The 11,572-nt window shown below is 50.0% G+C and overlaps 1 protein-coding gene across 7 annotated transcripts; it reads right to left on the reverse strand.

Moving 5' to 3' along the window:
* Positions 1-249: 249 nt before the first annotated feature.
* On the reverse strand, positions 250-9,825 carry RNPS1 (RNA binding protein with serine rich domain 1). 7 transcript variants are annotated; one of them, XM_033101677.1, is made up of 9 exons: positions 9,514-9,568; positions 8,699-8,708; positions 6,322-6,509; positions 5,925-6,080; positions 5,091-5,282; positions 4,749-4,851; positions 4,338-4,491; positions 1,705-1,846; positions 250-1,135 (listed from the first exon to the last, which is right to left on the reverse strand). In XM_033101677.1, the coding sequence occupies exons 3-9, from the start codon at positions 6,390-6,392 to the stop codon at positions 1,036-1,038; spliced, it is 918 nt and encodes a 305-aa protein (XP_032957568.1). In that variant the 5' UTR covers positions 6,393-6,509; positions 8,699-8,708; positions 9,514-9,568; the 3' UTR covers positions 250-1,035. The 7 variants fall into 7 exon arrangements, with proteins under 7 accessions (XP_032957568.1, XP_032957566.1, XP_032957570.1 ...); XM_033101675.1 differs by lacking the exon at positions 9,514-9,568 and adding an exon at positions 9,122-9,422; XM_033101679.1 differs by lacking the exon at positions 8,699-8,708 and having other exon boundaries at positions 5,091-5,270; positions 9,514-9,650.
* Between the last annotated feature and the right edge of the window lie 1,747 nt (positions 9,826-11,572).

Genomic DNA, 11,572 nt, shown 5'->3' on the forward strand with positions numbered 1-11,572 from the left:
GTTTCTCATCAGGCAGCATTTGAAGCGCCTAGGAATATAAAGGTGATAAAACATCTATTTGTTACCTGCAGGAGTAACCCAACACTCGGGTACACTGACCAGTGTTTCCTCAGTTGAAAGATTTTGAGCGTGACTTTGGAAATGAAACCAAATTTCAGCTCTTAGGCAGCCATGTTTTTAATTCCTCACGACTGAAGCAAACTTTGGGGCCAAAGGACAGGAAGGAGGCAGTGAACCCAACATTCAATCTGCATTCTAATTCTAAATTTATTCAACACAATCCTTTCACTCTACACAATCAAGTACAAACACATTGTCTAAAATGCTACAAAGTTACAAAAAAACAACAGAAAATTTATAGTACTGACTGTACAATAAAAGCCAAAACAGCAATGTACACGTTGCCAAAGTAACCTGAAAGACCACCATGAGTAACAGCCATGGGGTGTGGGGTGGGGGAGGGTCTGTGGTGACCCTGCGCAACAAATTCTCAACTTGCTCACCAATTTCAGAGGAAGGAGACACTGGGCGTGGGTGCACAAGTACTTGTAAAAACAGAACCATGTGTGGTAACTAACATGGAGGGTTTGATCCTAGAGGTCAGAAGGACTCAAGCAGGGGAGCAGGTCCACGCTAACAGGAATGGCAGCTATATGAAAGCACGCCCTTTCCTGAAGGATCCCACAGGCCACCAGGCGGCCCCAGGTCACCTGTGGAATGGAAAAATCTGTCCCCAGGCTGGGGCCACCCTGCCACTGCCCTGCTTGTCCCTACTGGCTTCGGCACTGAACTGATTCTCAGGGACTGGAAACGTGGAGCTTTCTAGCCAGGTAAGAGGAAGGCATTTTTATAGGCACAAGCCCAAACCAACACTTCTACAGCCGAACTTTGCCTTCAGAGGAAATATCTCATCGCTGCCTTTGAAGTCTGCCCGACTGAGGATTTCTTTCCTACTAACCTTCCTTCGGCTAGAAAAGTGACAGAACTGAGTGGGATGGGATATAAGTTACAGGGGGCAGAGCTTCGGTGGCCTGCTTATCGTGAGGAATTGGAGCTGGAGCGGCTCCTGTGTCGACGGCGGCCAGGGGAGCGGGATCGCCGGCGCACAGGGGACCTGCGCCTCGGGGAGCGTGACCTGTGGGAAGAGGAAAAGCCACATCAGACACCTAAGCCAACGCCATGGGAACAGCTCCGCATTTCGGACTGCAGGGGGAAAACTGTCTTCTTTAATTAAAATTCATTGGGTGACAACGGTTAGTAAAATCACATAGGTTTCAATTGTGGATTACAATTGTATAATCCATCATCTATGTATCCCATTGTGTGTTCACTAAAGCTGTCTTCTTTCAGGAACAATTCTGTAGTTTTTTGCGGTTCTACAGTGAGGACAGCTCCCTTTGCATGGCACTGACACGGAGCCCCTTGGGAAGGAAATGGTACTGGTACAACCTGCAGGGCTGCACCTTCTGCCTGGTCCTCACTCCGGCAATTGCCCTTCTCTTCCTTCCCCAGCTGGAACGAACACAATGAATTTCGAAGGCCACCCACGCCAATACTACCTTCCCACTCCCGTCAAGGGGTGGTGGGTGTGCACGCGTGCACGTGGGGCTCGGTAAGGTGCCAAAGTTATCGTGGCATTGTGTTGTAAACAAAACAAACCCAAACTGGACCCAGTTAGCCCTGTGACACCCCAAATCAAGTCACCTTCTCCTCATCCGTGGGGGTGACCGGCGCCACATGGGAGGCGGTGGAAGCATTCTCCTGGGAGGGCTGAATCTTCTGGGGGGCGGCCTAGGCCAGGGGGCCAGCACGGCAGTGGCAGTGATTTCCTGGCCATCAATTTGTCCTGTTGAAAAAAGAATCAAGTCAAAAAATACCTAAGAATCACCTCCCCTAGGGCCAGGCCACCATGTCAGACGTAGGCAAGATGGAAAGCAAGACAAACATGGGCTCCGGGAACAAGGACAAACTCAGCTCACCACAGAAATAACCACATAATTACTATTATTGAAAGTTTCATCAAGAAAACTACAAGGGGGCATGGAACCTAACTGGGGATTCAACCTTGATTCACTGGGACAGTTACCCAGAGAACATAGCATTCAAATTGACACCCAAAGAACATGCTGGAATTGCTAGGTGAGGGGAGGGGCTGTGCCCTGGCCCTGAACCGGAATGTGCTTCCTTCTTGAGAACAATGGGAAGGGGGTAGGCAAGAGGAGAGGGGAGACCCGTTAGGGGGTTTCACGAGGACTGAGATGGCGTGAAACCCAGGAACTCAAAGGATAACTGAGAGGTAAAATCACCAGAATGAGATGGATTGGATGGAGAGTGCGGGGGGGGGTGGGATATATTAGCACCAGGTTTTGGATGAACTCTGCTCTCCTGAGAAGTGGGGCTCAGGAGGAAGACTTGGAAGCTGAGGGACAAAATGAAATGAGGTTCAGGAGACAGTAAGTTTGTCTTTAAGGTTAGGAACCCCAGGGAAGCACACACCAATTAGTCCAGGGACTGCTCAGGGGAACATGCACAGCCCCTGTGCACCCCCAAAGGGTGGAGAGCTCTTTTATCATCTCAGCTCCTACCTCCAAAGAAACGTCAAAGGAATCGAGGGGATAACTCAGGCATGAAGACTTGTATTCAGAACAGACTTAAAAGGCTTAACTTAAATAACTGCAGCCTAAGCTGGCCCTGGCTCACTGCCAAAGCCAACCCAGATAGGGATTTCATGGCACTGATTATAAAACAACAGACAAATTCAACTTTTGGACAGCTGGCAGTAAAGACCAAGCCCTTCCACTTTCCTTCTGGAGATTATGGTGCAATATGGGGACACACACAAAAGTCCATCAGAATCTTAAGAAAACGTGGAATGTTTATAACCACACACCACGGAAATGGTCAAGTCTCCTGAATTTTTAGCAAATGCTCAGACTGTTAAATGCACGACTGACAATCTGTAAAATGAAGGAGTGATTCACAAAGCCAAGAGCTGATGAGTGCAGAGTGATGGACTGCAGTTTATTCTGAATCCCCTAAAACACTGCAGAGGGATTTAGGTAGACTGAACCAGGGTTAGCTAAGTATGAAGGAAAGTTTCCTAGTATCCAAACTCCACCAAGGCTCAAGGGCAATTATTCAAAAAAAACTCCAGCTATTTATCAAGTGTATAATGGGGCCTCCGAAGACACCAAGATTCTAGAATGCTGAGTCTCCTCCCCACTCGGCCTGGCAGCCCACACAGTGCTGTGGGCAGTGCTGGCTCTCAGTCCTGCCTGGACTGTAGCAGCAGCACGCAGGGCAGAGACGAATTCTACGGTCCTTAAAATGCTGACTTGAACACAAAATGGGCACTGACCATCTGAAACTATCCGCAAGTGTTCAAATGTTGTTAAAACCATTCTGCCCAATACAAAACGGATACAAACGTCGTCATAAAACAGGTAAGATACAAGCTTTTGAGGCCGGCCCAGTGGCTCAGGCATTTGGAGCTCCATGCTCCTAACGCCAAAGGCTGCTGGTTTGATTTTCACATGGGCCAGTGGGCTCTCAAGCACAAAGTTGCCAGTTTGACTCCTTGAGTCCCGCAAGGGATGGTGGGATCCGCCCCCTGCAACTAAGATTGAACACGGCACCTTGAGCTGAGCTGGTGCTGAGCTCCCGGATGGTTCAGTTGGTTGGAGCGCGTCCTCTCAACCACAAGGTTGCCGGTTCGACTCCCGCAAGGGATGGTGGGCTGTGCCCCCTGCAACTAACAACGGCAACTGGACCTGGAGCTGAGCTGCGCCCTCCACAACTACGATTGAAAGGATAACAACTTGACTTGGAAAAAGTCCTGGAAGTACACACTGTTCCCCAATAAAGTCCTGTTCCCCTTCTTCACTAAAAAAAATCTTAAAAAAAAAAAGATACAAGCTTTTTGGAAATGGGTAAAATTTGTGAAGTCAGCTAAGTAATCCTAAAAGGTTATTTAGTGTTGGCGAAACAGAAAATGACTCTCAGAAGATTAAAGGAACATTCCCATATAAAAGCCAAATGCTCCATTATATTCACAATATATTCTTTGTGAAAAAAAACCAAAAAGCTTCATTTGATCCTTAGGCTTTTAACAGATTGAAAAATTCTTAAAATGCTAATATAGTCATATTTGCTGAATTTTTTTGCAAGACTAACGTTCCATAGAACATGTTTTTGGTAAACACACACCCACTGAATAAGAATTAAAATCCTGAAAGAGCTCCAGGGAGATTCTGATGTGCAGCCAGGTTTGTTATGGGTAGCTGCTTGTGGAGGGAACAGAGAAGGGAGTTCAGAGGAGTGCTGGCAGGGCCACCCACCTCCATCCATGTGCTTCAGCGCCTTTTCAGCTTCATCTGGATTCTCGAACTCCACGTACGCATAGCCTTTTGATAGATGGGGGTGCATCCTTTCTACAGGCATGTCAATCATTTTAATCTTCCCATAGGTGGAGAATATCTCCATGATGTGATCCTAGAGGGAAAGAAGGGTCACTAACGCTCAAGCTCCGATCACTTGTGTAAGGGTCAGGGAAAATTCACTACGTAACGACTACAACCTTGACATTTGGAGACACATTGCAACACACATGTATTCCACTCAAAGAAACTCATCAGTGCTTTACTTGAATCATGTGCCATCACACCAGCCCTCCGAAAGGCTACATTCTAAAAATTGGCCAAAGACCCCACCCCGACTCCCCATCGACTGGATGGATTCAGGATTCTCACCTTGGTCACATTCCTGGTGAGCCTCCCAATGTGCACTTTGGTGGGTTTCGGGGAAGGGCTCCGCCTTTTCCTTTCTTTTTCATCTCTTTTGGGTGGTTTGGATCTGATTGAAAAAACACCACCAGAAACAATTTCTGTCAAGTCAAAGTTTTTTTTGTTTCTTTGTTTTTTAGCAGAGCCGTTAACTGCTAGTATGACAGTTTTCTATAAGGAAGGCAGAAAGACTCCATTCGGCTCTCCTTTTATAGTAACTGCAGTAACTTTATGGCCCCCCGTTTGTCAACTTAAGTTCACAGATAATTCCCACGTGGTGGTGAGAACTGGTGCTGGAGGGAAACTCACTTGGAACGAGAACGCCGCCTGTTGTCATGTCTGCGCCGAGAAGGACTCGGGGAACCAGAGGAGCTGCTGGAGCTGGAGCTGCGCGATGTGCTGGAACTTCCCGACCGGCTGGATGCCGACGAGGAGCTGGAACCACTGCTTGAGCCGGTGCTGGTGCTGGAGCCCGAGCTGGAGGTAGAGCTGGAGCGAGACCTGAGGTGAGATGGAGGGGGTCACGGACAACAGCGGGCGGGGGCAGGATTTCGTCAAAGCAGACAAGTCTGCCTGTGTTCCCGAAAGGAAACAACTGTCACTACATTTCCAGGCCGCACTGCTTTCCCCAATAGGGAACCCCCTCCCCCCACAACCTGCCCCCCAAGCCATAGCCCTAGGTAGGGACAGAAAACAGCATTCACATTGTACAGGGATAAGAAAGGAAGAACGAGCTGCTTCCTACCGATACACGCCTTGCCTACTGGGAAGTAAAGAAGGCGCCTGGTGAGCCAGAGCCATACTCAGCTTGGAAGGTGACTACTGACCAACTCAGACTGGTTTTCAACAGAAGGAAAAACAAGTTCTGGGCTAGGGCAGGCCAATCACAACTGACTAAAAAGTACTCAAGGGAAAAATATACCCCAAGATGTCCTATCCCTTAACATCTCAAGGAAAGAAAAAAACCAAACCACAATCACCTATATCTAATGGGAGCAAAGCTCAAACCAGTCTGCCATAATCAAATTCTTGATTAACAATATGAGTGTTTCCTTTATAAATAATAAAGAAAACAGAGCACTCTCTGTGCTCTTCGGGAGGGACAAGGGACAGGCCTCTTAACACACATCCTGCCAGCCCTACCTGGTGCTGCTGCTACCACTCGAAGCGCTGCGCCTCTTTCGAGTTTTATCCCTGCCACGATCCTTCTCGCTCGACTCCTTGGTGGCCCCTTTATCTTTAGAGCGGTCCTTGGACTTCTCATCAGAGCGGTCTTTGCGTTTGGTAGGAGAAGGAGCCCTGGATGGTGAGGAAGAGTGTGAGATCGCATGCCCCTTTGACCGAGCCCTGAAACAACAGCACAACCCACAAGAGGGGATCCACGGAGCTACAGAGATCCCAGGCCATCAGAACAAAATGATCTGTGGCTTAGGAAACTTTCACTATCGAATGCAAAGCATTTCCAATCTTCCCCTTTCTGAGGGTCCCTAGCAACAAGCACCCCCAAAGTAGCACTAGAAAAATCTCACAGAAGGATTACCTAGTGCTGGACTTTTTATTATTTTCTTTGACTCCTAGCAAGCTCTTCTTTTTCACTCCTGATAAATCCATTCTCCCCTTCTGAGGTGTTCAAAGCAGCAATGGTGGCCTCACTGATCTGAACTCTCACTTCTAACTTGAGTCTGAGAAACGATCCCTAATCGATTGCAATTTACGCCAAAGTGCAGCCTAATAACAAGATAAAAGGATTTATAGAGTGAACGAATTGGCAAGGCAACATATCTACTTTGCAGTCAAAAGCTGAGCATAGGAGACGGCGGCAGGAAACAGCAAGCACCTACAAAGCCAGGAACATGCGGGGACCTTCACCATTTCCTCAGGGAGGATCCCACCCCTCCCCCGTCCCCCCCCAGGACACCAAGCAGAACCATCACCTCAGCTTGTCTTTTTGTGAAGGAAAAGATGGTCACCGTTATTTTACAGGTGGCACAATACCCGTTTTTCACTCCTAAGTTTGATGATCCCCCTACAGTCCCTTCGAAATACTACAGCACATTCGCATGCAGAACAGAGGGAAAAAAACCTAAATGAGTGTGGCTCTCCTTGATAGGATCAGATCTCATATTGTTGTGTATTTCCTTGTAGGATACTTTGGATATAAGATGACAGAAGCAAAAAACAATTCAAAAGTGACGACCAGCATCAAAACATTACCCAAATGCAAACAGATAAAATGTCCCATGTGAACATTTAAAAAGCAGTGAAACAAAATATAAAAAGTAATCATTGTAAATATTAAACTTCGGTCAAATGATATGCACATGAAAAGTTATGGGGGAAGTATACCACACTCTGCAATTTACTTTGAAATGCAAGAAAAAATAAGACTGATGTATGGGACTACACACAGGAGATAACAAATATGGCAGAAATGTGACCCAGAATCCAGGTGGTGGTTGTGTGAGCATTCACGGTGCAAGTCTTTCAACTTTTCAGTATGTTTACATTCTTTCAAAAATAAATGTCAGAGGGAAAAAAGTAGACATTGGAATTGGATGAGATACCACACGTCAGGGTTTAGCAAAGTGCCTGGACTGCAGGATGTGCTCAATAAAGGGTCATTAGTAAGATTACTTAAGAACTATGAATTCGTCATGTGCCCTATATTTGCCTGGGTGCTGCCTCAGGCAAATATATGAGGCAATTATAATTTTGCCTCATAATTCCAGTGAGGTTTTGTACACTTTGCTTGAGTTGTAAGCAAAGACTTCAGGATGTTAGTCTTACCTACTTCTCTCCCACCTTTCTCCATAGCCTTTAAGTAACCTGGACACCACACAGAAGTTGGGATTCTGTTTCTGTGTGTGTAGGGGTGCCCAAAATGCTGAATAATATTCTGACTCAACAAAGAGTGCCTGGCTTTGGACAATCAAATTGAGTGGAAGAGAAGAGAATACCACCCTTGCTCTTCTTTTCCAGGGCTGTAAAATCTTTAACGTGTTTTGCCTTAAAACAATAAGTTACTATACACACCAACCTGACAACACCAGATGAGGTTAGCGTCCTTGGACAATCAGTAAGTATAATTCAGTGGTTCTGCGAGTCTGGGGTCAACCTGCTTGAGTCAGCTTTACTGTGTGACCTTGGATAAGTCACTTAACCTTTCTGAGCCTCTATTTCTCACCAGTATTATGGTGACAATTACAGTTCCTACATCTCATAGTTAAAGAACATTAATCAAATTAACCCATGAAGAAGACTTGGCACCTAGTTAAGGCACCGTAAATGTTTGCTAACGTTAGAAGAAAGGGCCATTTCTCCACAGTTGGAGGCTCTTTCCCACATAAACCCTTGTCTCCAAAGTCACATATCTCTAAATACTCAACAGGGGTCCCTGGATGGCGTCCATTGGGATCACCTGAGCAGCACCATCCAACAGTGCCTAAGCTTCAAACATGTCCTAAAATCTTCTAGTAGCCACATTACAAAAAACATAAGTTAACAGTGACGTTAACACACTATACTAATAAGTTAACACACTATACTCCAAATATTATCTTTTCAACATGTAATAAGTATAAAAAATAAAATATTCAACCCCCTGCTCTCCAAGTCTTTTAAACACCTCATTTGGGTTAGGTGTATTTCAAGTGCTTGATAAGCCCTATGTGGCCAATGGCTACCTTCCTGAACTGCGTTGACCTAGAATTGACCAGATTCCAGGCCCCACCCGGGTCCTAAAGACCTGTCCCCATGTCCTTTGTGAAAACAAGCACTACCAGTTATTCTTAAACACACAGAAGATTAAGAACCACCGAGTAAACGAATGCTTTGCTGGATGTGGCCGAATGCTAGAAAGCAAAGGTTGAAGGTTTCTGTTCACACAAGTTCAGGTAACAGCACAGGACTTTGTTTACCTCCCCCATCCTCCGGAAAGGTGCGCGTCCAACAGCCAGAGAGAGGAGAAAACAATTAGTTAAATCTCGAGCAAATGGCGTTTCAGCTCAAACCTTCGGAGCACCTTCCCCATTTAAAAGTGTGTTTTAGGCACAATTCATGCAAAAAAAAAAATCAGAGAAAAAGCCACGTCTCTTCAACACTGATTTTAACTGTCCGGTATGCTCCCTTCTGAGCTCCATGATTTCAAGGGGCCGTATCTCCAAGGACTAGCACCGAGAACGGCATACAGGAGCCCGGTAAACGTTCCTGGAGTGAATGTTTGAATTAATAGCCCCGAAGGGAGGATCAGCCGGTCTTCCAGGTCACCCCACTAAGCAACTTCGCACCCAACGGCACGGGCCCCGCACGCGACCTAGCCAACCCCGTCCGCGTTCACTCACAACTCCCCAGTCCAGGCGCCGGGCCGCGAGCGCTTCCAGGGCAGGGCCCAGCGTTGCGGGCCTGGGTCTCCAGCCCGGCGAGAGGGCCTTGAGGGCTGAGGCCGCGCTCCCGGCAGCTCCGAGTCCCGCGGGCCCAACTCGAACCTTCGCAGAGCGGACGAAGCGAGGGCGCCCTTCCGCCCGCCGCGGCCCCGACCACTTCCGGGCCGCGGCCTCGGTACCTCCCACTCCGCCCACCCCGGGCCACACTCTTTCTTCTTGGACCCCGAGCTGCGCCGCCAGGCCGCTGTCCCCACCGCGGGACCGGGGAGCGCGTCGGATCCACGATGCACCCCACCGAGCCCGGCAGGCGCCCCCCCGAAGCTCGGATGGGGTTGGATTCCCACACTTACATCTTCCCGCCGCCCAGACCTCCTCCCGCTCTTCTTGGCCGCTGATGCCGGCGCCGCTCTGTCGTCAGGAAGAGGGAGCGGGAAGAGGCCGCCGCTCGGCGCGCAGCGATGACGTAATACGCCTTAGCCAATGGGCGCGAGCGCGCGGTGTTAAGGGCCGAGGCCGTTTGTGGCGAGCGGTGTAAGGGGCGCTTACTCCGTCTCCTTCTCTGGAGAGGTGCTTCCGACTGCGCGCCTCCTGGGGCCGGCAAATTAGCTGCTTGCTGGGGCCCGGGGTTCGCGCCGTGGGGGCAGCTCACGGGCCGGGACCGAGGGGGTTAACGCAGCCCCGCTCTTTGCCTTGCGCGTGCGCACTGGGCTCGCGGCGGGCCTGGCCGTAGTGTGGGCGGCGAGCCTCGTACCGGTTTGCTTCGCGCCCTGGGCCGCCGGTTGGTGGCAGAGGAGGGGTTCGCAGGCGCTGCGGCCTCTGCCGGCCGGCCGTGGGCACCCCTAGGGCGGAGGCGGCTCAGCGGGCCGGGCCGGTGTGGGGATGGGTTCCTGCGGTCTAAAACCACTCATGATGTGCGGAGTGACCGTGTCAACGTGGCTTCTGCGCTGGCGGAACTTGGCGGGGTGGATAAGGCGGGGCAGAGCGGCCGGCACCCACCGGGATCAAAAGGCAGTGTAGAAGACAAGATGCATACGGGGAAGCGTCGCCGAGTGGAAGGGCGCGCCGACAGAGGGAACAGCTGATGCAAAGACGCGGAGGCTCGTTGGAAGAAGCGAAGGGAGGCCGGTGCGGCCAGTGCGACGGCTCGCAGCAGCGGTGCCGGGGACGAGGAGAATGTGCAAGATACAGGCCGAGGCTTCATGCCCCGGCCGGTGGACGGTGGGCAGGGAGGCACTGTCCGAGCCTCCTGGCAAAGGCAGAAGGAGGGGTGAGAGGCCTGGGCCCAGGCGGGAAGCTGTCCAGTAAAACCCGGAGCTGAGAGGGCTAGGCTTTTGGGTTTTGTTCAACTCTGTGCCAACCCGCGTACCCCCTCCAGACCCCGCCCCCTTCCGTGCCTGGCAAGTGGACCTTGCTCCATGACTGTTAGTGGGAGGAAGAAGGGTGCACCCAGTCCCAGACCTTGTCAGAACTGGTAGGTGCAGCAAGGAAGAGAAGGGAATAGATCCAAGGTGCTATTTTGGTGGAAGGAACCTATGTGACTTGGAGGCAGATGTCAGCAGGAAGGACATGCTTAGTGACACATGGTGGATGGATGGTGCTGTGGACGCTCTCTGCAAGTCATTGCTCTCTGCTTCACTTGGTATTCTCAGCCAGTGGATGGTGACTCCTTTCCGTCCTCCAGTACCTCTGGCCCTGTCCAGGGGTGTCGTGTGCCCCTAACACCTCACTCACCCTGGTCTGAGGGCTGTCTGAGGAGTTGGGGTCAAGAGAAGCCTGGGAGGAGCAGCCTGCCCCTGAATCCCTTCCCCTGAGACACCAACATGTTTCTGGTGGTGGGTCAGCAGGCAGCATCAGTCTGGGTCAGGATTCTCCCTTTGGATTTAGATTTGAGGGGTGCAGGGGGGCCATTTAGAGCAAGTTAAATTCTCTGCATCACTGTCACATTTGCCAAGGCCAGGCATGGAGGGGTAAGCGGAACAGAAGGGCGGCCCTGTTCCTGCAATAGTGAAGGGGCCCAGAGGGTCAGCATTGGGGATGGGCTGGCCCTGGTTGTCCAGGTCGCACGTGCAGTTCTGTGAGGAGGCTGTGGCAGCATGTTGGAGCCCCACACGTCCTGGGCCAACCATCAGTGCAGGTCTGAAGGGCCCCAAACCCAGAGCCTTTGCCCAGGCAGCCTACGCTGGATGGGGGCAGGTCGGTGACCCCACTGTGGTGAGAGGGAGGTGGGGATATAATCAGTTGGGCCGAGAGCCCCCTGTGCTTTTTCTTAATGCTCTGATATAATTTGGCATGCGTATAAATTTTAACACATTTTGTATTAAATCTAAAAGCATGATTTACTGATGAATTTAATCACATTTGTTTTCAAATATTACTGATTTTGGTTATCAAGTGTGTTATCAGCTGTTG

Source organism: Rhinolophus ferrumequinum (assembly GCF_004115265.2).
Source record: "Rhinolophus ferrumequinum isolate MPI-CBG mRhiFer1 chromosome 15 unlocalized genomic scaffold, mRhiFer1_v1.p scaffold_54_arrow_ctg1_1, whole genome shotgun sequence".
In the NCBI taxonomy this organism is placed as follows: Eukaryota; Metazoa; Chordata; class Mammalia; order Chiroptera; family Rhinolophidae; genus Rhinolophus; species Rhinolophus ferrumequinum.